The sequence below is a fragment of the Lipotes vexillifer genome, unplaced genomic scaffold (assembly GCF_000442215.2).
Source record: "Lipotes vexillifer unplaced genomic scaffold, Lipotes_vexillifer_v1.1 scaffold799, whole genome shotgun sequence".
NCBI classification, from domain to species: Eukaryota; Metazoa; Chordata; class Mammalia; order Artiodactyla; family Lipotidae; genus Lipotes; species Lipotes vexillifer.
Window position 1 is genome coordinate 64,930 of NW_006787679.1, and position 27,321 is coordinate 92,250.

General features: G+C 35.3%; 1 protein-coding gene across 2 annotated transcripts in view; it reads left to right on the forward strand.

Moving 5' to 3' along the window:
* Positions 1 to 27,321, forward strand: part of TDRD3 (tudor domain containing 3) — a 113,284-nt gene that overhangs the window by 28,862 nt on the left and 57,101 nt on the right. For both annotated transcript variants that reach the window (XM_007460476.1, XM_007460477.1), the window contains 6 exons: positions 3,204 to 3,345; positions 13,709 to 13,780; positions 16,304 to 16,453; positions 21,381 to 21,521; positions 25,665 to 25,821; positions 26,603 to 26,728. In XM_007460476.1, coding sequence (XP_007460538.1) covers positions 3,204 to 3,345; positions 13,709 to 13,780; positions 16,304 to 16,453; positions 21,381 to 21,521; positions 25,665 to 25,821; positions 26,603 to 26,728 — 788 coding nt within the window. The remainder of the gene's footprint in view (positions 1 to 3,203; positions 3,346 to 13,708; positions 13,781 to 16,303; positions 16,454 to 21,380; positions 21,522 to 25,664; positions 25,822 to 26,602; positions 26,729 to 27,321) is intronic.

A 27,321-nucleotide genomic window follows, 5' to 3' on the forward strand; every position in this document is an offset into this window, starting at 1 on the left:
TTTTTTCTTGCGTTATGCGGGCCTCTCACTGCTGTGGCCTCTCCCATTTGCGGAGCACAGGCTCCGGACGCGCAGGCTCAGCGGCCATGGCTCACGGGCCCAGCCGCTCCGCGGCACGCGGGATCCTCCCGAAACGGGGCACGAACCCGCGCCTCCTGCATCGGCAGGCGGACCCCCAAGCACTGCGCCACCAGGGAAGCCCTATGTTGTCTTTTTTTTGAAGAGTAGAAAGAGTCCTACTTTTATGGAGAAACTTCCATAAAAGGAAACTCAGCCTTTTCTCCTTTGACAAATTTAATCAGATCCCCTCCAAGGGAGTTCACAGATGCCTGAGAAGAAAGACTTGCCATGTAATGGCTCATTCTCTCATTTTACTGCTATATATTTCTCTGAGGTAAATGAAAACACAGGATTAACCCAGAGAGGAGGGTCCCTTAGGCTGTTTTCTTTTGTTGAATTTATTACAGTTTGACAGTTGAAAAAAAAAATGTTGCTACTTTCTCATTCACTCATCATTGAAGTAGCATGTCTACTTTTGGTGCTGTAAAAACAACAGCTTACAGAAGTGTTCTCACGTATGAACAATTTGGGAGACCATTTTCAAAATAAGTTTGGTTATTGGTTATCTTAGAAGGAAGGTAGAAGAACTCACTAGAGAGGATAAACCAGGAACTGGTGTAGAATGTGTTTTCTGTACTGGACATTGCATTTCTCTGGGATGCTTCTTTCCATTCATCTATCCTACCTCCAGCCCCACTTCTCACTGTATTTTTGTTTTTGTTCTGTTTTTTTTTTTTTAATTTCAATGAAGAGAGAATAAAGGAAATTTGGAGTGCGAATAAAGTATTAATTAAGCCACAGTATGCTCTCTGAGTAAGAGTTAGTTATGGCCCTGAAGGTGACATAATAAAAATTATATTAAAATTTTAGCACCTATTTATTCTTTTGTGGGAATAGAACTGTAATTTAATTTGGTGAATAGAACTCTTTATCAATTATCTTAATGAAATTGTATGTCCAACTTCAAGTAATTCACCATGTTTTCCTTCTTAACCTGTTAGAGAAAGAGTTTGGGAAAGGTACAGTTATTTTACATAAAAAATTAGCTCATTATCTGCTTTCAGATTAGCTTTTAGTTTTAAAAATCATAATTTAAATGCCCCTGTAATTTGCTTGCTATTTTTTAAGGTCTTTTGTAGTTTCTTATGTTGCTAATTTGTGTTTTTTACATTTTCATTTCATTTCCAGTTTACTAATGTGTTAGAAATTATTGGTGAAAAATGGTTTTAAAGAACACATATTGGTCTTATATAAATGATGTAATTCATTAATAATTTCTTTAGAGGTAAAGAGTATAGCAGCCTGGTACCCTTGGTGCTTAGTTTTTTAATTTATCCCTAAATGATGACTATAGAGTTAGAAAATATGTATTTGCTGATTACCTGGAATTGGGAAAAACTTCACTTAGTGTAAGTGTATTCAGTTGTCACTGATCTTGAAGTTTGATAGACATTGTGGTAAGTTGCCTACATTTACCACCACACAGCTCTCTACTTACGAGTTAGGTTAGGCAAGGCTGTCCATGACCATTTGTTTTCTAAGTTACATAGGATGACTAAGAATGATTAAGCTTGGAGTCCTCAGAATAATTTTTACCAGATAATGTCTTACTCCATATGGGCTCTTTGAAACCTTAAAAATAGGCATATTCTATTTCTTCTTCTTAATAACTATTTTATCAACCGTCTTTCTTAAAAATAGACCAGAGATACCAGTGCTTTCATTGATTTGCTATTGCACTCATCAGCACATGGTGAATTTTATGAGCTTTTAAAAATGTGACAATGTAGGGGCCTTCCCTGGTGGCGCAATGGTTGAGAGTCCTCCTGCCAATGCGAGGGACGTGGGTTCATGCCCTGGTCTGGGAGGATCCCACATGCCGCGGAGCAGCTGGGCCCGTGAGCCATGGCCACTGGGCCTGCGTGTCCGGAGCCTGTGCTCTGCAGGGGGAGAGGCCACAGCAGTGAGAGGCCTGTGTACCGCAAAAAAAAAAAAAAAAAAAAAAAAAAAGTGACAATGTGAAGTCTTTCAGCATGATTTTCTAATTTATCCTAAGTGTTTTAGGACTATCTTTATTCCTATTTGGAGTTCTTTACCCCTTGCTGTGTGTGCGAAGAGATGCATTGGGGCTTGGTATATGTGCTTTTACTTTAGATTAAACCTATGTGATGAAATGGATTTCTCCACTGATCCTTTATTAAAAGATTGATAAGAGGGTAAACATCTTTTCTCTTGTTTTTGTAAAAGGGGTCATGGTGTTATAATGTTTGCCCCACATCTGATAATGTTAACCTATTATGAAAAAATACTTTTGAAGTCAGTATGCTTTAGAGTAAATAACTCTCATTTGATCTTTAACTGGATAGTTAACCAAAAAGAGCATTGTTTCATGTGGATTACAGTAACTCACATAGCTGTTAAATGTCTAAGATTATTATTGGTTTGATATCTCTTCTGTATTGAAATTTAATTTTATAACATAGTATATCTTTGCAATAATGCACAAAGCTCAGAGGGGGGAATAAAGGGCAAATCTTACATTTATACAACATGGCATGGTTGAGAAAGTACTTTCATATCTTTTATTCTATTTATCTTTACTGTAAGTTTGTGAGCTGTGATTTTTATTATCCAGACTTTTTTATTTGTTTGTTTGTTTGTTTACTGACTTACTTATTTTTTATTTATTTATTTATTTTGGTTGCTCCGGGTCTAGTTGCGGCACGCGGGATCGTCATTGCAGCATGCAGGATCCTTAGTTGCGGCATGCAAACTCTTAGTTGCGACATGCAAACTCTTAGTTGCGACATGCATACGGGATCTAGTTCCCCGACCAGGGATCAAACCTGGGCCCCCTGCATTGGGAGCACCGAGTCTTACTCACTGGACCACCGAGTGGGGAGTCCCCATCCATATTTTTTTACATGTAGAAAAAAATTAAGGTAGAAAGTGACAGTCTTCTGTACCTGGTCTTCTGACTTCCTCCCTGATGACCTATTCACACTATATAGCCAGTCACCTGAAAAATAGTTTTCACATTAGTACATTTTGAAGAATTTTACCAGGTCACAGTATAAGACTGAATTCCAGTTTGGGGAAGGAGCTTAAATGTGTTTTAACTCTTTTTTTTCCCTTTGCTTTAGCCTGAACACACCACCTGGAACTAAAGTTAAGCTTTCAGGCGTTGTGGACATAAAAAATGGATTCCTGCTCTTGAATGATTCTAACACCACAGTTCTTGGCGGTGAAGTAGAACACCTTATTGAGAAATGGGAGTTACAGAGAGTAAGTGTAAACTAAGAATGGTTTGAACTTTTAAAACACTACACTCTTTTTTATTGTTTTCTCTGTTTTAAGGGATCTTTCTATAATGGATAGTAAAATTAGTTCTTTATGCCAGAGTTGAATAGAATGGAACACAGTGATCTTTACAGAAACTATCTACCTTTGTTTAACCATATTGTTCTTCTAAAACAGATGTCATTTTCAGTATTTGTTACATTTTATTACATATTTTAAAGGCCATTCTTTAGTGAGGAGTTTTCAAAACTGCCAAGATACCAGTTGTAAGATATGTGTAATGTATCTGTATATAATTCTTTCTTCAGAAAACAAGTATTTGTGCATATATATGAATAATGTATGTGTATTTGTCTTATTTACACACACACACACACACACACACACACACACACACACAGATACAAGTGAAAGCAAATTAGAATTTCACTATAATGAAAGGGTTCTTGTTGCATTTGTCTTCCTAGTCACATTAGTTGATGTTTTCACCATTTATGTTAACAGTATCTTCATCCTCCTAGTCATCTAGGTTATCTAGTAATTGTCCTTCTACTTTGCTTCTAGCCACCAGTTTTATTGATCCTCTGCAGTCAGATCTCTTGTCAATCCCTTGCTCTCAGGTTCCATTGCCATTATTGTAGTTTAAGTCTCTGGCCTGGACTACTTGCAGTAGCCTTTTAACTGGTTCCACCATATACCCTTTCTCCATCTTCTAACTTATTGTACTTCTGCCAGATTATCTTCAACATAATTCAGACCATGCTACACCCTGCTTTTATTTCACATACCTTAATCTGGGATTCAGGTCATTTATAATTTAGCCCTAGTTCCAGCTTACCTTTTCAACTTTCTTAATTTTTTCACATAGGTTTTATTTTAGCTAAATGGAACTACTTACTCTTTCTTTGATTCTCTAAGCTTTCCTCAGTTGCACTTTTGAAAAAGAAAAAAGATTTTCCCACTTTTAAGAAATTCATCTTAGTTTCTCTCTCATCCCCATGCTTTTAGACTCAAAACAAGTGCTCATTTTTTTCACAGAATGAAATAATTACTCCTTTATTGAATTCTTAGAATACTTTATTCATTGTATGAAGAAGTATATTACTTTTTATCTAGCACTACAATTATATTTATTTCTTATCTCCTTTGATTGTAAGCTTTTTGAGGTCAGAATTCTTGTTTGTGTTATTATTCAATTCTACCAATATTTGTTGAACAGTGTGTAGGTCTTGAGCTGAGCTCCTGTATCTGTATATCATGTAATTCACCTAGCAGTCTTGTAAGAGAGTGTTATGTCCATATGGATCAGAAAATAGGCTTTAAGAACCGTTAAACTTATTTTATGATTAGACCACTGATAGGTGATGGATATGAGCCTTCCTGTATCTCCAAAGTGGTGGCCCTGAGTCTTATATGTAATAAACATCATAATAAATAATAGTGAAATAAATGAATTACAAGCACATAGAGCTAATTACTCTTTGAGTTAGAATTCATGTTTTTGTGCCACTCTCAGATCTTGTCTGTTGTCTAAAGTGAGCCAAGGGGCCTAGCTTTTGGTATTTTAAGGTAAATTACTCTTTTCTATCTTCTAAGTTTGAAAGTGCCTCTGTTGGGGATGTAAATAGATAAGGAAATTTAAGCACATTTTTTATTCCTTAATACTCATTCCTTATGGTACTAATGTGCTACACTTTGGGCTGCTGTGAAATATAAGATACTATTATATACTTATATAAGATACTATGAAATATAAGATAATATTCCATAACTGCATTGTTTGATTGAAAATGTTGCACAAGCAAGTAAATCAGAAGTGGTTTGATAGTTTTATATAAATAGCCAAGTTTATGAACTTTGAATTTCCTGGAGAAATCCCACCCATTTCATGTGATCTTTTCCTTTCACAAATTGATATATTGTATTTTTATTATCATTAGAGATTTTTAAAAGTGTGTTAAGATGTTGTCAAGTCAGACCAACATATTATACATAATTTTTACAACCCAGCCAGAACTACCTTACTAATTGTAAAGTCAGTCAGACATTCCTAGGAACTTCCTCACCTCCAGCACACACACATACACACACACAAACACATGCATGGATCAGTAGTAGTTTGACAGTTATTCTTGTAATGTTTTATTATATATTTTTGCACTTTGTTTCCTGAAAGCCATGCTAGTATTTCTTGTTAGGGGACAGTAAAAATTTACATGAAAAAGAGTTTAAAAACATCTTAATATGATAATAGTTCTCTTTGGTTTTATAGTTTTTTTGATTTTGGTAACTATAATGTTGTAGAAATCATGGAGAGTTCAAATTACTTGAGCACCTGGCAGGTGAAACACATAGAAATCAAATGTACACATAGAAATAATAAACCATAGAGTTAATTTTGGAAGTAATGGGGTCCTAGGCATTCTTGCAAAATAAATAGAGGGGGAAGAGAACATTGGATAGTATTTAAAGCATGTGTAGGTGTTGTAGTTGTAGCAAGTTGGATATAGACAGGTGACGAAAAGAAAAACTCAAACCTCAAAGTATGATAAAGATAGGTTTTGGAAAGTTCTGTAGCAGATATAATTTGTAAAGTAATGTAGTTCTATAACATTTTAGTGCTCCGCCCCCCTCACCTCCTATGACAGATAATTTTTTTAAATTTTTTCTGTTTTTAAAAATTGTAAAGTATACGTAACAAAGTTTAACATTTTAATCATTTTTAAGTGTAAAATTAAGTGGCATTAAGTACATTCTTATTGTTACACAACCACCTCCCTCCAGAATTTTTTATCTTCTCAAATTGAAACTGTACCAATTAAACAATAACTTCCCATCCCCCCCTCCCAATCTCTGGCCACCTTGTACTCCAGCTACTTCATAATAGTATAGTCATATAGTATTCGTCCTTTGGTGTCTGGCTTATTTCACTTAGCATAGTGTCTTCAAGGTTCATCCATGTTGTAGCATGTGTCAGAATTTACTAACTTTTTAAGGCTGAATAATATTCTGTTGTATGTAATGCCACATGTTATTCATTCATCCACTAATGGACATTAGGGTTGTTTCCACCTTTTGGCTATTGTGAATAAAGGTGTTATGAACATGGGTGTACAAATATCTGCTTGAGTTCCTGCTTTCAGTTCTTTTGAGTTTATACTCAGAAGTAGGATTGCTGGATTGCATAGTAATTCTGTTTAATATTTTGAGTAACTGCTATATTGTTTTCCACAGCAGCTGCACCGTTTTACGTTTGCATCTGCAATGCTTAAGTGATCCAATTTCTTGACATCCCTGCCAACCCTTGTTATTTCATGTTTTTTTGATAATAACCATCCTAATAAGTGTGAAGTGGAATATCATTGTGGTTTTGATTTGCATTTCCCTAGTGCATAGTGATGTTTAGCATCTTTTCATATGTTTACTGGCTGTTTGTATATCTTCTTTGGAGAAATGTGTATTTAAGTCCTTTGTCTATTTTAAATTTTGTTGTTGTTGTGTGAGTTTTTGATTTATTCTGGATATCAATTCCTTATCTGATATATGATTTGCAAGTATTTTTCACATTCCATTGGTTGCCTTTTCACTCTGTTGGTAGTGTCCTTTGATGCAAAAGCATTTTAAATTTTATTGAAGTTCAGTTTTACTTGTTTTTTTCTTTTGTTGCCTATGTTTTTGGTGTCATATCCAAGAAATTGCAAAATCCCAATGTCATGAAGCTTTTTCTCTATGTTTTCTTGCTGAAGTTTTATGGGTTTAGCTCTTTGGCTCTTAAATTTAGGTCTTTGATCCATTTTGAATTAATTTTTGTACATGGTTTAAGTCTTTTGCATATGGATATCCAGTTTTCCCAGCACCATTTGTTGAAGAGAATCTCCTTCCCCTATTGAATGACCTTATCTCCCTCATCAAAAATCAATTAACCATATTTTTTTTTCTTTATTTTATTTCTTTATTTCTTTATTCTATTAGTCTGTCTTAATGCCAGTACTGTTTTGACTACTGTAACTTTGTAGTAAGTTTTGTAATCAAGAAATATGAGCTTTTTTCAGGATTATTTTGACTATTCAGGGTCCCTTGAGATCCCATATGAATTTTAGGATGGATTTTTCTGTTTCTGCAAAAAGCATTCTTAGGATTTTGATAGGAATTGCATTGAATCTCTAGATCTGTTTGAGTAGTATTGCCATCTTAACAGTATTAAATCTTCCAACTCATTACCATGTGATGTCTTCATCTATTGGGGTCTAATTTCTTTTAGCAATCTTTTGTTGTTCTCATTGTATAGATCTTCTTCTTTGTGTAATTTTATCCTTAAGTATTTTATTCTTTTTTATTCTAGTATAAATGGAAGCTTATAACTTGCAGTTGTTTTTTGCTTAGCCTAGTTCTCAGCAGTGACTTAAGGGAATTCCTATACAGGTTTCTGGAGCTTCATTTCTGTACAGGCCTCTCTTTTTCAAAACTCTGCCCCAGAGCTTCCAGTTATTTCAGCCTGGCTTGAGCTGTGAGACATTTTCTCAACTCTCTGTGCTGTCTGTCTGCATTATGCCTCCAAGCAGAAAGGCAGAGTTCACCTGTTTGTTTTTTTTTCTCTTTCTCTTTGGGATTATAGTCCTGTGCTACTTCTTGCCCTATGTCTTAAAACAGTTGTTTCCTACATATTGTCCAGATTACTAGTTGTAGAGGGAGATTAAGTCTTGTCTCTTACACAGTCATAGGATGGGAAGTAGAAATCCTGTAATATGTTTTTAATTATATACTGTGTATTGAGAGATGGTATTATTGGCAGCTTATGTGAGCTTTTAAGGAAGTCATGGCATAAACTGAAATGATTTATTGCTCTTTGAATGGTCATTTTCTTTTATCTAAATTAAAACTGGGGAAAGGACCCCTAGGTAAGTTTATGCATTTGTTGTTTTTTCTTAAAATAGGTTAACATATTAAATACAGCTTATTAAGAAATGTGATATTCATATACAGTTTAAATTGTTCTTTGATTAATTAACTGAATATTACTGTTGTCTTTAGTCTTAGTTTTTTTAATATAACTTATATAAAATATATAGTATTTTTATAATGCAGGGACTCTAGAGTAGGTATAAGGTACATATGGTAATTTTTTAACTTATTTTTCACCACTTAAAATATTTTAAACGTAACATTTTCTATAACAATAATCATTAAAAATGCACAAAAAACTTTAGAGTCGAGAAGGTGTATTAAGTGACAGCCAGTGCTTAACAGGTATATGTTAACACCTCAAAGATAAAACAGATAGGACTAGATGGGTGAAAAGATTCCTTATGGCATTTTTTTTTAACATCTTTATTGGAGTATAATTGCTTTACAATGGTGTGTTAGTTTCTGCTTTATAAAAAAGGGGATCAGCTATACATATACATCTATCCCTATATCTCTTCCCTCTTGAGTCTCCCACCCTCCCTATGCTACCCCTCTAGGTTGTCACAAAGCACCAAGCTGATCTCCCTGGGCTATGCGGCTGCTTCCAACTAGCTATCGGTTTTACATTTGGTAGTGAATATATGTCCATGCCATGCTCTCACTTTGTTCCAGCTTACCCTTCCCCCTCCCCGTGTCCTCAAGTCCATTCTCTAGTAGGTCTGCATCATTATTCCCATCCTGCCCCTAGGTTCTTCATGACCATTTTTTTTCTTTAGATTCCATATATATGTGTTAGCATATGGTATTTGTTTTTCTCTTTATGACTTACTTCACTCTGTATGGCAGACTCCAGGTCCATCCACCTCACTATAACTCAACAAATAACTCAATTTCGTTTCTTCTTATGGCTGAGTAATATTCCATTGTATATATGTGCCACATCTTCTTTATCCATTCATCTGTCAGTGGACACTTAGGTTGCTTCCATGTCCTGGCTATTTTAAATAGAGCTGCAGTGAACATTGTGGTACATGACTCTTTTTGAATTATGCTTTTCTCAGGGTATATGCCCAGTAGTGGGATTGCTGGGTCGTATGGTACTTCTATTTTTAGTTTTTTAAGGAACCTCCATACTGTTCTCCATAGTGGCTGTATCAATTTACATTCTCACCAACAGTGCCAGAGGATTCCCTTTTCTCCACACCCTCTCCAGGATTTATTGTTTATAGATTTTCTGTTGATGAGTATTCTGACTGGTGTGAGATGATATCTCATTGTAGTTTTGTTATGCATTTCTCTAATGATTAATGATGTTGAGCATTCTTTCATGTGTGTGTTGGCAATCTGTATATCTTCTGTGGAGGAATGTCTATTTAGGTCTTCTGCCCATTTTTGGATTGGGTTGTTTGTTTTTTGATATTGAGCTACATGAGCTACTTGTAAATTTTGGAGATTAATCGTTTGTCAGTTGCTTCATTTGCAAATATCTTCTCCCATTTAGAGGGTTCTCTTTTATCTTGTTTATGGTTTCCTTTGCTGTGCAAAAGCTGTTAAGTTTCACTAGGTCCCATTTGTTTATTTTTCTTTTAATTTCTATTTCTCTAGGAGGTGGGTCAAAAAGGATCTTGCTGTGATTTATGTCATAGAGTGTTCTGCCTATGTTTTCCTCTAAGAGTTTGATAGTGTCTGGCCTTACATTTATGTCTTTAATCCATTTTGAATATATTTTTGTGTATGGTGTTAGGGAGTGTTCTAGTTTCATTCTTTTACATATAGCTGTCCAGTTTTCCCAGCACCACTCATTGAAGAGACTGTCTTTTTTCCTCTGTATATTCTTGCCTCCTTTATCAAGAATAAGGTGACCATATGTGCGTGGGTTAATCTCTGGGCTTTCTATCCTGTTCCACTGATGTATATTTCTGTTTTTGTGCCAGTGCCATACTGTCTTGATTACTGCAGCTTTGTAGTATAGTCTGAAGTCAGGGAGCCTGATTCCTCCAGCTCCGTTTTCCTTTCTCAAGATTGCTTTGGCTATTTGGGGTCTTTTGTGTTTCCATACAAATTGTGAAATGTTTTGTCCTAGTTCTGTGAAAAATGCCAGTGTTAGTTTGATAGGGATTGCATTGAATCTGTAGATTGCTTTGGATAGTATAGTCATTTTCACAGTGTTGATTCTTCCAATCCAAGAACATGGTATATCTCTCCAGCTATTTCTATCATCTTTAATTTCTTTCATCTGTATCTTAAAGTTTTCTGCATACAGGTCTTTTGTCTCCTTAGGTAGGTTTACTCCTAGGTATTTTATTCTTTTTGTTGCAGTGGTAAATGGGAGTGTTCCCTTAATTTCACTTTCAGATTTTTCATCATTAGTGTTTAGGAATGCAAGAGCTTTCTGTGCATTAACTTTGTATCATGCTACTTTACCAAATTCATTGATTAGCTCTAGTAGTTTTCTGATGGCATCTTTAGGCTGCTCTATGTATAGTATCATGACATCTGCAAACAGTGACAGCTTTACTTCTTCTTTTCTGATTTGGATTCCTTTTATTTCTTTTTCTTCTCTGATTGCTGTGGCTAAAACTTCCAAAACAATGTTGAATAATAGTGGTGACAGTGGGCAACCTTGTCTTGTTCCTGATCTGGGTGCAAATGGTTTCAGTTTTTCACCATTGAGGACGATGTTAGCTGTGGGTTTGTCATATATGGCCTTTATTATGTTGAGGTAAGTTCCCTCTGTGCCTACTTTCTGGAGGGTTTTTATCATAAATGGGTGTTGAATTTTGTTGAAAGATTTTTCTGCATCTATTGAGGGGATCATATGGTTTTTCTTCAATTTGTTAATATGGTGTATCACATTGATTGATTTGTGTATGTTGAAGAATCCTTGCATTCCTGGGGTAAACCCCACTTGATCATGGTGTATGATCCTTTTAATGTGCTGTTGGATTCTGTTTGCTAGTATTTTGTTGAGGATTTTTGCATCTATGTTCATCAGTGATACTGGCCTGTAGTTTTCTTTCTGTGTGACATCTTTGTCTGGTTTTGGTATCAGGGTGATGGTGGCCTCGTAGAATAAATTTGGGAGTGTTCCTCCCTCTCCTATATTTTGGAAGAGTTTGAGAAGGATAGGTGTTAGCTCTTCTCTAAATATTTGATAGAATTTGCCTGTGAAGCCATCTGGTCCTGGGCTTTTGTTTGTTGCAAGATATTTAATCACAGTTTCAATTTCAGAGCTTGTGATTGGTCTGTTTATATTTTCTGTTTCTTCCTGGTTCTGTCTTAGAAGGTTGTGCTTTTTGAAGAATTTTTCCATTTCTTCGAGGTTGTCCATTTTATTGGCATATAGTTGCTTGTAATAATCTCTCATGATCCTTTGTGTTTCTTCAGTGTCAGTTGTTACTTCTCCTTTTCCATTTCTAATTCTATTGATTTCAGTCTTCTACCTTTTTTTCTTGATGAGTCTGGCTAATGGTTTATCAATTTTGTTTATTTTCTCAAAGAACCAGCTGTTACTTTTATTGATCTTTGTTATGGTTTCCTTCATTTCTTTTTCACTTATTTGTGATCTGATCTTTATGATTTCTTTCATTCTGCTAACTTTGGGGTTTTTTGGTTCTTCTTTCTCTAATTGCGTTAGGTGTAAGGTTAGGTTGTTGATTTGAGATGTTTTTTGTTTCTTACCGTAGGATTGTATTGCTATAAACTTCCCTCTTAGAACTGCTTTTGCTGCATCCCGTAGGTTTTGGGTCATCGTGTTTTCATTGTCATTTGTTTATAGGTTAGTTTTTTTTCTTGCGGTACGCGGGCCTCTCACTGTTGTGGCCTCTCCCGTTGCGGAGCACAGGCTCCAGACGCACAGGCTCAGCGGCCATGGCTTACGGGCCCATCCGCTCCACGGCATGTGGGATCTTCCCAGACCGGGGCACGAACCCGTGTCCACTGCATTGGCAGGCGGACTCTCAACCACTGTGCCACCAGGGAAGCCCTGGAAGCTTTTTTTTTTTTTATTAAAGAGCAATCTGTTCAATACTTCTTTTAAGTATACATTGATTTGCAAAACAAGACTTTTTTTAAGGAAATTTTACTGTAATCGAAATTATCCTCCATATTATAAACTATAGCAGTCTGATCTCTTTAAATAGTTAGAAATCACTTTTATCAGTATTCCTATGAACTGTTTCTAGTTAACAGAACTTCTGACACCAAGTGTGGAGTTTTCTTTTCCACATCAAGCAATTCTCCAGTTCTCTCCACTGGGATAGCAGGTGGATGTCCTAAAATTTAATTCAGTTCTGACACTAACTACCTGGAGTTAGTACAGACCCCATAGGTTAAGAACTCAGTCTCAGAAGACTGCCCCTCACTTCAGGTGCCAGTTGAAAGTAGTAGGTCCTGATGTTATCCACTCTTCTGTCAAACTTGGCTACAAATTAGGGGTTCTCAGGATCCCCTGCTCAGATTTGATAATTTGCTCTAATGGCTCACAGAACTTAGGGAAACACTTTACTTGCTATTACTGGTTTATTATAAACGATGTTATAAAAGATAAATAGCCAGATGAAGAGCTTAATAGGGCAAGATCGGGAAGGGTCATGGACACAGGAGCTTCTGTTCCTGTGGAGTTTGGTGTGTACCACCCTTCTGGCACATGGATGTATTCACCAGCCTGGAAGCTCCCTGAGCCCCATTGTTTATGGGGTTTTAATGGAGGTTCATTACATAGGCCCGCGTGATTTAATCACTGGTCATTGGTGATTGACTCAATCTCTAGCCCTCTATTCGCATGGTTGGTTTTTCCAGCTACCAGTCCCCACCCTGGAGCTTGCTAGGGGCCCATTAATAGTCACCTCATTAATATAAACTCAGGATGCTCAAAGGCGCTTATTATGAAGAACAAAATGTGCTCCTTAACCCTGTGATTCAGGAAATTTCAAGTGTTTTAGGGTCTCTGTTCCAGGAACTGGGGACAAAGACCAAATATATGTTTCTTATTATATAACAGTATCACAAAGATGTTGTTTGCTAATAGATTTTTATGTCTAAAAATTTCATTTTGAAGATAATTTCCAGATAATATTTTTGTCAGATTGTTTTACTATGCATTAAAATGAAATTAATTAAAATGAAATTCTTGCTACCAAAGTTTATCATCTTTGTTGAGAGGTTTTAACTGTGTTTTCTTTTTATGGGAGCAACTTGGCAAATACTTCTGAAAATCATATGTCGATTTGGGTTTTAGAAAGGGGAAGTAAGGGGAGAGCTTTTGCCTAGCTATTGAAGTTAGGAATACGATAATTTATATAGTTTGAAATTGATAATAGAAGGCTTTTTTTCTATTTCCTATAAGAATCTACTAAAATGAGTAGATTCCTGATGCATTATAAGTGTTGTTAAATATATTTTTAATGTATAATTTCTGTTTTACAACTCACTTTTCTCACAGAGCTTGTCAAAACACAATAGAAGCAATATTGGAACTGAAGGTGGACCACCTCCTTTTGTGCCTTTTGGACAGGTAATGACTTTCATTTTGGCAGATGAATTTTAATCAGCAAAAAGTGTTTTTCATTTGTATTCAAGCTGTGTTTAGTTTTGTGCTGAACTGTTCACTCAGAGGTCATAGGAGTTGTATGGAAATATATTAACTACAGGAAATCAATAATTGTGTTTCTTTTACTCGTTATTGTAATTAAAGTTTTTGTGTAGATTCTTTTCTCAAAAGCTGTTAACCCAGGGCTTCCCTGGTGGCGCAGTGGTTGAGAGTCCGCCTTCCGATGCAGGGGACACGGGTTCGTGCCCCGGCCCAGGAAGATCCCACATGCCGCAGAGCGGCTGGGCCCGTGAGCCATGGCCGCTGAGCCTGCGTGTCCGGAGCCTGTGCTCCACAACAGGAGAGACCACAACAGTGAGAGGCCCGCGTACCGCAAAAAAAAAAAAAAAAAGCTGTTAACCCAAAGATTGAAACAGTTAAGAGACACATCTGAAATGCAGCTTAAAATTAATATCAGATCGTGGTGGGGGCATTTTTTTTGAGAGAGAAATGCAAAAGTAAGAAGACAAAAATATGCTATAATTTCTCACTTTGTTCATTAAAAACAAAAGAGGGAGAAAAAATAAAAGTATCAACAGAAAGATTGACAGGAGACAAAAGAGTGAGAACATGAGGCAGGGAAGGGCATCAATGCACTTTAGGAGAGCCTGCTGTCCCAGCTGCCCCTTCCGAGATTCTATTCTCTGCCTTGATCCAAATGCCCATCTCAGTCAGGTATTTAATTTTATTTCCATTTGGTATTTTCGTTTTCAACTACAGCAGCCCTGATTCTTCTCTCACATAAGCTAAAGGTTTTCCTTCTGTTTCCTAACTTTCAACCCCCTTGCTGCAAAATGTTACCTTGAGGTACCTCCTCAGCTGACCAATATCGTGTGTCTTCCTGGTTGTGCTAAGCATCAAATTGCCTTTAAAACAATCTCCTCCAGCTTGTCCCTGCTTTATAACTGAAGAATCTGAGAATAATCCCTGTGGCTGCTTGCTCTTTGCCACATGGGGCCACTAAAATTTAGCTCTTGGTAATCTGCCTTGCATTTGTGCTTTATTTTCCTTCCAGAGTGTGGCTCAAAGTGAAGATGAGTTGGGGACACAACAGCTAGGAAACAGACCTATATCTCAATAACAATTAAAAAAATTTTGGTATGAAAAACAGATATCTAGTTGATCAGAAAATAAGGGGGCAGGATCAATTGACTGGCATCCTCTTCAAAACCCTTTTTGGAGGGTCTACTCAAAATTAAATAAGACATTCTTGCATTGTGGCTATTTTGAAAGTATTTAAAACATATGTCATTTTTTATTGTGCTTTGGAACATGGGACAGTCAAGATAAAAGGAGGCATGATCTGTGCTGATGATACTCTTATTTCTATCAGTGAAAAACCCCAAGAATGAAAGCAGAGTGTAAACATTTTAATAATTTATATTTGAAAATAATAAATGCTGTGTTTGTAAGAATTTTCTTTCCCCTTAAACATTTTGGTGATAATATTTCTTTCAAAAATTGCTCACAGAGACTTATGATTTAATTATTTTCAAGAATTTGAAGTGTGTTTATAGCTTTTTTTTTGTATTAGGAAGTATATTAAAAGTTATAGCTTAAATAATATTATTTGTTTATGAAGTCCATTGTGAAAATCTGTTATTCAGCATCTTAGCCTTGAACATGGGTTAAAGACAGAATATGCTTGGCTGTGTGTTAGAATCAGCTATTTTATATTTATATTATTGAAAATCAAAAATCTGTGTATTTGTATAACACATTTATTTGAGAGCATATTTTTATTCCTCTTTAAAATTATCAAGTTGAAAAAGGTTCATTTTATAGGATTTTTGCTGCGGGAGTTAGAAGAGAGAACAGAATTCAGGACTTATTTTTAGACAATGATGGCTTTCTTAATTTGTCTTAAGAGACTAAAAACCTAAAACTTTGCAGCCTGATTAGGGGGAGGGAGTATGTTTTTAGCTTTTGGCTTATAAGTTGAGAGACACCTTTCTATATGTTAAAATAACTATAAACCCTCATGGATATCGTGGCATAATGTGGAAATCAAGTGTTTAATAAAAAACTGAATTTACTTCTTGTGCAATAGTCTAGACTGTTTGAAATTTAAAATTATTTTAAGTCATTATCCTAAAATGAAAATTAGATCTTTTGGTTTGATGGATGTTTTAAATATTGGGTTGGCCAACATGTTCACTCGTAAGATGTTACAGAAAATCCCAAACGAACTTTTTGGCCAACCCAATATGTGCCCTGTTTTAGATTGCCTACATGTAGTGTAGCTTTCATTTACCAGTTGCAATTACTTAAAAGTTACTTCAATTAGTTTTCTACCTTTATTTTTAAATCTATGGGAAATAATTGTATTTTTATGGGCTCTTAGCTGTTGTGATACAAATATTTCTTTTGAAGACATTACTTTCTTATGAAAAACTTGCATCTCTTTTGGAACTACTGAAACAATTTATTTTTTTTTATTATTGCCAGAAGTGTGTATCTCATGTCCAAGTGGATAGCAGAGAACTTGATCGAAGAAAGACATTACAAGTTACATTGCCTGTCAAACCTCCAAATGATAATGATGAATTTGAAAAGCAAAGGACTGCTGCTATTGCAGAAGTTGCAAAGAGCAAAGAAGTAAGAAACGAAATCACTATGAATTTGTCTTATTCCTTGCCATTATGTTCTATTTAGATTACTCACAATCATTATTGTCTTTTCACATAAAGTAACTAATTGAACAAACTTTTGACATTCTTTTTCCGTATTCCATCAGTAGAAAATGCCCTGGTGCCTCTTGGAGTCTTATGGTTACACATTTTACTCATAAACATTCCTTTTCCAATCTCCTTAACAATTCCATTAAGTTACCTTTGCTAGCAAACCACCCTTCTTTTCTCCCGATTTCTTTTCTTCTTAACAGTATACAAGTGAACACAACTTTTTTTTTTTTTTTTTTAATGGCAGAGGGTTTCCCATTATTAGTTGGGATAGATGATACTTTTTGAGGATAATTTTCCCCTATAATAGAAATTTTTGAGGAATTCAGGTAAGCATTAGAGGGTAAATCAATGGCTCAGGATTAACATTTTTGTCAGTTTTCATTCTTAAATCTAATGTATAGTAAAAAATAATTTTTATCTTTGGATTATATGTGCATTTATACATACCCTCCTTTATCATTTACTACTGCTAGCCAAAAGGTTTTCTCTTCATTATTTTTAATTGCTTGCTTATTTGAAATAGGTGTTTTCTGTAGTTATTTATTGATTTTTAGATTTTGACAAGAAATTTTAGTTCATGAATTGGTTGCTTAGATAGACTTTTCTTAACCAGTGGTATTGAAATAGGTTTCTTTATTCAGAACCAGTAATAAATCTTAGCTAACAACTGTTTTCCTATTTAAATTCAAATTTTAAGTAGGAGACTTCTTGAATTTTGGTAGTTCTTCCTGCAGTGTCTTTCTGTCCTGTTTATATAGGGGACAAGAGCACAAATTCTGGAATTAGGCAGATGGGAAACATATCCTGCTGACAACCTTGGATAGGTTACTTACGTGTTGTACCATATTTTCTTTATCTATGAAACTGTGAGAATTAAAATTGCTAATCTTTAAAACATTTAGAATACTACATGGCACAGATCATGATATTGTTACTGAACTCCAGTTTGGCAGCTTGTCACTCAAGAATCCAATGCTGAGAGTGTTGGGTTAAAGGAAATATAGCTTTATTGAGGAAGCCGGGAATCCTGGGGAGAAGGTAGATGCATGTTCCAAAAAACCAACTCCCAACTCGCCAGTTTTGCTTGGAGATTATATAGGGGAAAGAGGAAAGGGCTACATGCTCATGGGGAGGGGGCTGTCTTCTATTTTCAGGATGTTTTTCTTGATCACACGATTCCAGGTAGCTAGCAAGTCTCACTTGTGGTTGGAACATTAAGTCATAAATCTTTGATTAGCTGTTCCTGGAGAATAAGGAACAAGGGTGAGGCCTATAGAATAACTAATCTTCAGTCTCGATATACATCAACAGCTTTCTTCATCCAACAAGCTAAGCTAAGTTAATGGTAAACTAGCATAGAAGTCAGGCATAGTAAGCATAAGATCACAGCCATATCCTAACTAAGAAATAGAGTTGGAATAATGCTGAGAAGCTGAGAGCCCCTAATTATAGTCTCACTGCCTCAGTTACAATAGTCCTTTGCTAAAAGCCTTCAGTAAATGTGACTTGCTATTCCTCAGTGTTTTCTTTATTCTAAGACACATTTAAAAATGATTTTTAATATTTCTGAAATTAATTCATTTTGCACAGTTTACATAAAATGCATTTCTTCTTTCCCAAAAAGCTGTTAAAATTATGGAGTTTCAGAAAAGGATATTGGGAATATATCAATTTCTTAATGATTATAGGAAAGTTATTCTTTTGATTTACATTTTTCTCAGACAGACTTTCTTTCCAAAATCTTGTTTGATGTCTATTTTCTGGAAGATGGGAATCAGACAAGTTAGGAAATTACTGAAGTAATCCAGGGGGAGAAAAGTTTTTGGTAGCACTGGCAGCTGTGTAGGTGGTGCAAAGTGTTCAGATTCTGGTATTTTGAAAATACAGCCATCAGAGTTTCTGAGAGATTCAAGATGGAGCTTGAGAGAAAAAGAGGTGTCATGGATGACTTCAAGGGTTTTGGCCTAAAAAATTGGCAGGTTGGAGTTGCTTACTTCGTATTGGAGAAGACCAGGGTGGAACAGGGTATTATTAATATAATTAGTATATTAATAGTGAGGTACCTCTTAGGCATCCATGTGGTAATGTTTAATAGGCAGTGATACAGAGAAGAGTGTAGCTGAAAGGTGAGTTTTGGATTGGGTGTATGCATTTGAAAGTGGTAGGCGTATGGATTATATTTAAAATCATGAGGTCAAATAAGATCACCAAGGGAATGAGAGCTGAAGGGAAGAGAAAAGGAGAAGGAATGAACCCTGTAGCATTTCAACCTTACTAGTTGAATGAAAGAAGTTGAACCAGCCAAGGTGTGACCAGTGAGACAGGATCAAAACAAGAGAATACAGAAATTATTTCATGGAGGATGATGTATTGAATTTATCAAAGACTGTTGAAAAGTCATGTAAGATGTGGCCTGAGAATTAATGTAGAGTTAGAGGAGTCATTCATTCTCTCCACATTCCTTTATCATTCATGTAGATGCTGGTAAGATAAAGTATAAGTGTGCAGATATCAGTGGGTGGGTTGATGTAAAAATCTATGTAAGTTCTTTAGTGATTATTTCCATTTTTTCAGTGAGGAAGTAAGCATGGTCAAACAGGCACAATGAGGGAGAAGATGTTTGAGATTTGAGGAGTGAGGAGAACATGTAAAATAGTGGTTTGTATTATTTGTATTATTTGTCTACTTTCTTAGATTCTAGAATCCTACTACTGGATCATGAACATTATGTAACAGATTCCTAGATAGGTTTGGTGCCTTGCTAAAGAAGATTGGGAGGGTGAATGGGCTAAGAAAATGTAGTAAAATTGCAAGACAGCATTAAGGCCCACTTGGGGTTTATGGTCGTGATGATGTCACAGATGGCTAATTCACATAATATGGACGGGATGGTGTGGCTCATACAGGACAACATCAGTTACGTTATGGGTAATGTTTAAGTTGTGATGTTTCTAGATATTTGTATGTTTAGTGGGTAACAACTGTTTTAAAGCAGTGGAAAGCAATTCTGAAAATGCTATTTATCATATTCCTTAATTCATAAAATGGAAATAAAATAATAAGGAAATGCTTCCAGAAGATGGGACTATTTCACTGGCACCAAAATAAAAAGCACTTTTGGAGTTACGTAATTTAAATTCCAGAAATATATTTAATTTGGAACAGGTCAGGATCCAGACTTTTCAAGTAACTATGTTCTAATGTATTAAGCAAAACAGTAATATTGCCATCTGTTATGAGTGTTCACTATGTGCCAGTTATTGAATTCATCACTTCATGTTGATGATGTCACTTAATCCTCACAACATCCCAGTGAGGTAGGTGTTTTTGGGCCGTCCACACGGCTTGTGGGATCTTAGTTCCCTGACTAGGGATCGAACCCCTGCCGCCTGCAGTGGAAGTGTGGAGTCCTAACCACTGTACCACCAGGGAATTCTCTCGTCCCTGTTTTAAAGATGAGAAACCCGAGGTTCACGGAGGGTAGAAGTTAAGTGACTTGCCTGAGGGCGGAAACTAGGAAGTGGCTCAGTACAGATTTAGTCCCAGCCCTGTGTAGCTCTTAAGCCTGTATTCTTACCTGTACTACATTGTCTCCCAATCTAATAAACTTTGTATCACATTAATATAAACTCACATTTTTCCTTGTGGTTATGTAAGCAATGACTATCAAGACATTCCAAAGCTATTTTTTTTCTTTTTTTACTGGGATTGCAGAAACCAAAAACTGAATGAATCCAGTAATGGGTCTTTGGTCTTTGAAGATGTAGTTTTAATTTTGATTTGAATTAAACTTAAATATTGTGGTGTATCAACTATCTAATAGAGGTATTTAATATGTTGTCCACTGATGCTTATCTCACATCATTTTTCTATTTTTCAGGTTCTATTTCTTTACATTTTCATCTGATTCAAAATAATTTCCCAGTCTTATATAAATGTATATCTAGGATGTTTTCTTATTGTAATCATTTTAGGATACATTAAAAAATATTGATAATTATATCTAATAAAAATCAAGTCTCGGCTTCTGCTTTTATTAGCTCTTAGAAAACTATAAAGATATTATATAACCAGATATTTAATTTAATATTGTACAAATAACTGCAGAATGCTTTTCAGTCATGAATTTGTATCTTTCCTAACCAATGTTTTTTATGTTCTAGTCTTTCCACTGTAGTTTTGACAAAACAAAAATGAGATCAAATTCAAATTTGATTACACATATAATTATTCAGATAAGTCAGACAAAATAAGAAATATGGACTTTAAAGCTTTTATACATAGTTGGTAAGATATAGCATATGTGGTAATTAACGTAAATAATAAATTAGTAATGAGACTTTTAATCCCATGTTAAAATTTGTATTATTTGTCTACTTTCTTATGTTCTAGAATCCTACTACTGGATCATGAACATAATGTAACAGATTCCTAGATAGGTTTGGTGCCTTGCTAAAGAAAGCCTTGCCATGTGGCTGGATTTGTAACTCAGGTCTCATGATATCAGTCAAGTATTTTACCCTAGAATAATTTTTGACACCTAATCTCCATAATACTTGTACTATTTTCTTTTCTTTTATATTGTTGTCTACTTAAGTTTATTCTGATGATTTGCCTTGGAGATTTAAAGATTATAATCATGTAATTTTTTTAATAGCCTCACCTGGACTTGTGAGATTATGACTAGTAGATATTTAGAAAGAATTAGTTAACATTTCATTTTTTTCCTGTAAAACATAATTAAGAAACTTAACTACTTCAGTGTTTAGTCATAGCTTAGCCTTTAGAGCTTTTTAAAATGTCATTTATTTACATTTCTTTTATCTTTCTGTTATCTAAAGACCAAGACATTTGGAGGAGGTGGTGGTGGTGCTAGAAGTAATCTCAACATGAGTGCTGCTGGCAACCGAAATAGGGAGATTTTACAGAAAGAAAAGTCAAACAAATCAGAGGGAAAACATGAAGGTGTCTATAGAGAACTGGTAAGGCTGAAGAACCAACCATAAAGCTTGTCTTTTTTTCTTTAATAGCCTTGGATTTTTTAATTCTTTCTCAGGACCACCACTGGCTTTTTGAGTATATTATAAATAGGTGTCACAACTCTAAGAAGGCTTTCATTAAGGATTCCAGTTAATAATTTCCAGTTATTCCATGGAAAATTTGGATTGGTTGAAAAATAATTTACTTAAGTAAAATTTACATTTTACTTAACTTTCTAATGTCTGAATGATGTCTTTTAGAATGGATTGATAAAAAGTCATCAAATTAAACAGAAAATGCTCAATGCAAATTATATTCTAAAAGATGATGCATCAGAAACATACAGTTATGGGCCGTTCCCTACGTTCCCCACATCTTTTCTCAAATTTTGTCTAAAGTGATTTTGTTTTGTTGTGTTCTTTGGGAAAAATATATTGAAATAGTAAATGTATATTATAGACTCAATTGCAAAATATTCCTGGATTTCTGAGATAATGGGAAGAGTCAGAGATATTTCTGGTATGCTACAGTGTCCTCAGATATCAGGGAACTGACAGGAATTCATTTTCCTTTGCCTTTAAAAGTTAAATGACTTTGGGTCATTTTGTCTGTAGAGTGCTAAGACTAGCTTAAATAATGGGGTTTCATCATCTCATATAACAAGAAATTTGGAGATAGATGGCTACAAAGATTGGTAAATTCAGCAGTATAACAGTGTTGGAGCTCTGGTGAGCATCTCTCTAGTTTCTTGGTTTTCTTCTCTGGGTTACAGGATCCTCTCTGTGTTAAATCTTCATGCAAAAAGTTCAAAGGCAAGAAGGAAAGGGGACATTTATCTGGGTGTGGGTCCATTTTATCAGATAAAAAAATAGTTTCGGAAATCTCCAGTAAATTCCATCTATAGTTTATTGACTAGAACTAGGTCACATGCCCACTCCTAAATCAGTCACTAGCCAAGGAGAATAGGTTTATAACAGAGCCAGACTATCTTTTCCTTGAATACGTGACCATCTCTTTCTTTAAAAAAAAAAGTCAGTTTTCAGGTTTGAGTGGATACAGCAAGTTGAAAACTACACAGTCTCTAACTCAAGAAGCTCTTAAACTTGAGTGAATTGAGAACCCTCGTCTGGGGATGTCTTGCCGTAGAACACCAAAGACCAGCAGTTTGGGATTGTTGTGAAGAGTAAAAACATGAAGGGAGTGATATCACAAAGATGGCAGAATGGAAAGCTCCAGCTATTGGGCTGTCCACCAAAACAACTCTTAAGCTGACAAACATTGTCTGAAGCAACTATTTTACAACTCTGGAGTCAAATCAAACTCTTGAAGCATACAGAGTGGTGATTAATGAAGAAAGAGGCTGGTCACTGGCTGACCAGGGAGATAATGGAACAAAGACTCCAGTGATCACATATCACAAGGAATAAAATCCTTACAAAAGAAAATCTGGAAAAGTTGCTAAACAAACTTACAGCTGCAGTCTTCATTAATTAACAACAGCAGTCCCTGAGGAGGAGGGAGAATCCAATTTCCAAAATTACCATCAATACAGTATTCAGAATTTTCAGTTCTCAACAGAAAATTACAAAGCATACCATAAAACAGGAAAGTATGATCCACTCATAGGAAAAAAAAAGAAATTGAAAGAAACTATCCCTGAAGAAGCTCAGGCATTGGGCTTACTAAACAAGAACTTAAATTAACTGTCTTAGAAATGCTCAGAGGTGTGAAGGAACCATTGACAAAGAGCTAAAAGAAATCAGGAGAACAATATATGAACAAGTAGGGAATATCAATAAAGATAAATTATAAAAATGAAATAGAAATTCTGGAACTGAAAAGTACAGTAGTGGAAATAAAAAATTCATTAGTCAGGTTCAACATCAGACTAGAGCAGGCAGAAGGAAGAATCAGTGAACTTTAATATAGGGCAATTGAAATTACCCAGTCTAAGATGCAGAAAGAGAAAAAAATGAAGAAAAATAGAGCCTAAGGGACCTATGAGGTACCATCAAATGTACCAACATACACATTATGTTGTGTATGTTCTCTTCCCAATAGAAGAGAAAAAGGGACAGAAAAAATATTTGAAGAACTAATGCCCCCGAATTCCCAAATTTGATGAAATCTACAAATCTAAGAAGCTTAGTGAACTCCAATAGGATAAACTCAGAGACACACCAAGACACATAATCAAGTTGTTGAAAGCTACAGACAGGAAATCTTGAAAGCAGTGAGAGAGAAACAACTCATCAAATACAAGGGATCCTCAATAAATAAATGGCCAATTTTTCATCAGAAAGTATGGAGGCAAGGAAGCAGTGGGGTGATATATTGAAAGTACGGAAAGAAAATAAACTGTTCACCTGTAATTCTGTATTCAGAAAAACTGTCATTTAAGAATGAAGGAGACTATCAAAAGGACAGTTTGAGATTTTAATGACCAGGAACCCTGTTCTTTTGCATGTTGCATGGTATTCAGTTCTTTATTTTCAACAATTGAAAGAGGACTTGTTTGGGATGTCAGTTGACAGATTCTTAAAATAATTTTTGATAATAGGTGGTATAATAGGTTGAATTGTGTCCCATCCATCACCCCCGCGCCGTCCCCCCACCAAACAAGATAGCTTCAAGTCTTGATCACCAGTACCTTAAAATGTGACTGACTCTCTTTGGAAACAGGATCTTTGCAGAGATACCAAGTTAAAAAGAGGTCATTAGGTTGGGCTCTAAACCAATATGACCCTAATTTAATCTCCTTATAAAGAGGGGAAATTTAGACACAGAGATAGACACTCACGGGGGGAAGTTGACCTGAAGACACACAGTGAGAAGATGGCTGTGTGACTGGAGTGATACATCTATAAGCTAAGGAATGCCCAGGATTGCCAGCAAACAACAGAAACTAGAAGAGGCAGGGAAGGTTCTTCCCTAAATCTGTCAGAGAGAGCATGGCCCTGCCAACAACACTGAATGAGAGTTAACTGGTTAACTGCAAATCAGGTTAACAAGAAAGGTACAATAAGTTATACCAAGGTTGGATATTAATTGATTCTTGAGTGTGTTTGGTTAAATTCTATGTATGGGACAATATTCTTAATTAGATATTTACTTGGGAGGTAATTGGGAGAGGGAAAGGCTTTAGAAGGATTTTTTTTTTACATTTAGATAAGTTTTTGAATAAGAAGGATGAATTATAGTTTTAATGTCCAATCCTTTTTACATTTACGTTAGTATATCTACAGCAGGGATGTAAATTTTCTCTTACGTGTCAGCTCTGATCTGTTGATCGTTGCTACTATATTTAGAAAGGATTTTGTCTTTGGAAGTCACAAAATCAGGGTTTGAAGAAAAGTCAGGGTTTTAAAAACAGGATTTTTAAAAAAGTGCTGTGCTTTTAACAACGTCTACATGGGTATCAGAGTAGCTATCTGCACCATGTATGCCATGTGTAATGCTATCTTAAAGCCTATCCATCTTAACTCTTAAATGCATAAAAGTTAGTTATGTATTCCTCAGCTGGTTATGATTCAGTAATTTCTTCATGGGATATGTTTATGTTCCTTAAACAGTTCTTTAATTCTACTCAGGTCTAGATTTTTCAAGATTTGGGGTTCTGACATTTGTAAAGTAGATTTTTTATTTGGGGTGCAGGCTGTCAAAGCTTCATAGATAGTATTGCTAATAAATATAGAGCAGAGTACTGAAACAATAGAGAGTAGAAAAAAAACCAAGCTACTGTGATGGTACCATTTTGTTAACTTCTTTTTCTACTTTGCATTTTCGGAGAAGTGCTATATAAATTGCACTTCCTTAGGACAGAGGAGTGTCAACCATGAAAATTTTTCGTTAGGTAGTTTTCACTGCCTGTATTATTTTCAAAAGCCTTATTCTGACATATAAAATTTCTTTTCTGTTTGTTTTGCATTTGTAATGGTACAGAGAAAGTACTCAAGGCACAGCCCTGCATATCACAGATCCTTCCTTGACTATTGGTATGAAAAAACAGCAAGTGATGTATTAATATCACATTTTTTCCATAAACATCAGATGTAATTTTTAGTTAAAAAACAGTATGTAGTTAAAAACTTATACCTTGCTTGTTTATTGGCTATCCGCATATCTTTTCTCTTCGTTCTTTACAGGTTGATGAGAAGGCTCTGAGGCACATAACAGAAATGGGCTTTAGTAAAGAAGCATCAAGGCAAGCTCTCATGGATAATGGCAACAACTTAGAAGCAGCACTGAATGTACTTCTTAACAGCAATAAACAGAAACCTGTTACGGGTCCACCTCTGAGAGGTATAATTCATTAAGCAATGTGCCAGACAGTATTATTTGATTTTCAGAGAAATATGTGTTATCAACAAAGACTGGGTTTTGTTGCTGTGAAGGCTATAACTTCATTTACCATTATGGTAAGTGGAAGGAGCAGCAGTTTGGGAGCCACAGTCTTATGTAGGTTATTCTTAGTCTCATTGTCTTCATCTTTCTATAAAGTAGGTCTAATACCTTATTTAACAAGGCCATGAATAATACAGAAAATATAAAGTAACTAGCTCTATTAACTATTTCTAGAACTAGGCCATTTGTATAAATGACAAATTAGTCTATAAACTTTTAATAATTAACAGGAACATGACTTTTACTTAATGTTATTTTAAAATTATTGTATGGTCAAATGTATTATGTGATTTTTCAAGTCCCAATCCTATATTCTTTTAAAAAAATAAGTGGTTGCTATACAGCAGAGATTGGCACAACATTGTAAAACAACTATACTTCAATTAAGCAAAAAATAAGCGGTTAAAGAAAAATCTTATAAAAATGATTTATTTTCCTTAAAAGATAATTTACATGAACAAATTCAAATTTCCAGATAGAGCATTTACAGGATTAAAGGTGCTACTTAATATAGTCATTTAAAAACACTTTTGTTATAATGGATGTAGAATATACAGAAAAATATGAAAAGAAAAATATATATAAAGTTCTACTTAAGATGTCTGCTGATTATATTTTAGTGTATATTCTTCTTTAGTTTTTGCATGTATAATGTATATGTCTTGCTTTACTTCTTAAGGTAAAGGAAAAGGCAGGGGGCGAATAAGATCTGAAGATGAAGAGGAACTGGGAAATGCAAGGCCATCAGCACCAAGCACATTATTTGACTTCTTGGAATCTAAAATGGGGACTTTGAGTGTGGAAGGTAAGCCAGCTTAAAGTAGATTTCTTTTTATTTTATTTTATTTTATTTATTTATTTATTTATTTATTTTTGGCTGCATTGGGTCTTCGTTGCTGTGTGTGGGCTTCCTCTAGTTGTGGCGAGCGGGGGCTACTCTTCGTTGTGGTACGTGGGCTTCTCATTGTGGTGGCTTCTCTTGTTGCGGAGCATGGGCTCTAGGCGCATGGGCTTTAGTAGTTTGGCATGCAGGCTCTAGAGCGCAGGCTCAGTAGTTGTAGCATACGGGCTTAGTTGCTTCGTGGCATGTCGGATCTTCCTGGACCAGGGCTCAAACCTGTGTTTGCATTGGCAGGCAGATTCTTAACCACTGCACCACGAGCGAAGTCCCTCAAGTAAATTTCTTTTTGAAACACCAAACTTTATTTGGAATTGTATAAAAAAGGTATAATATACTGACAGTGTGAATGTCTACTCTTGGGTATTTACAAATTTATTTAATTACAAATTTCCTGTTTGACAGAAGTACAGAAGAAAATTTTAATTGTTGCATTCTGAAAATATTAAAGCTTATTTTGCCCTCTAACTGTATGATGGGCAATATCACCAAACTCTTTC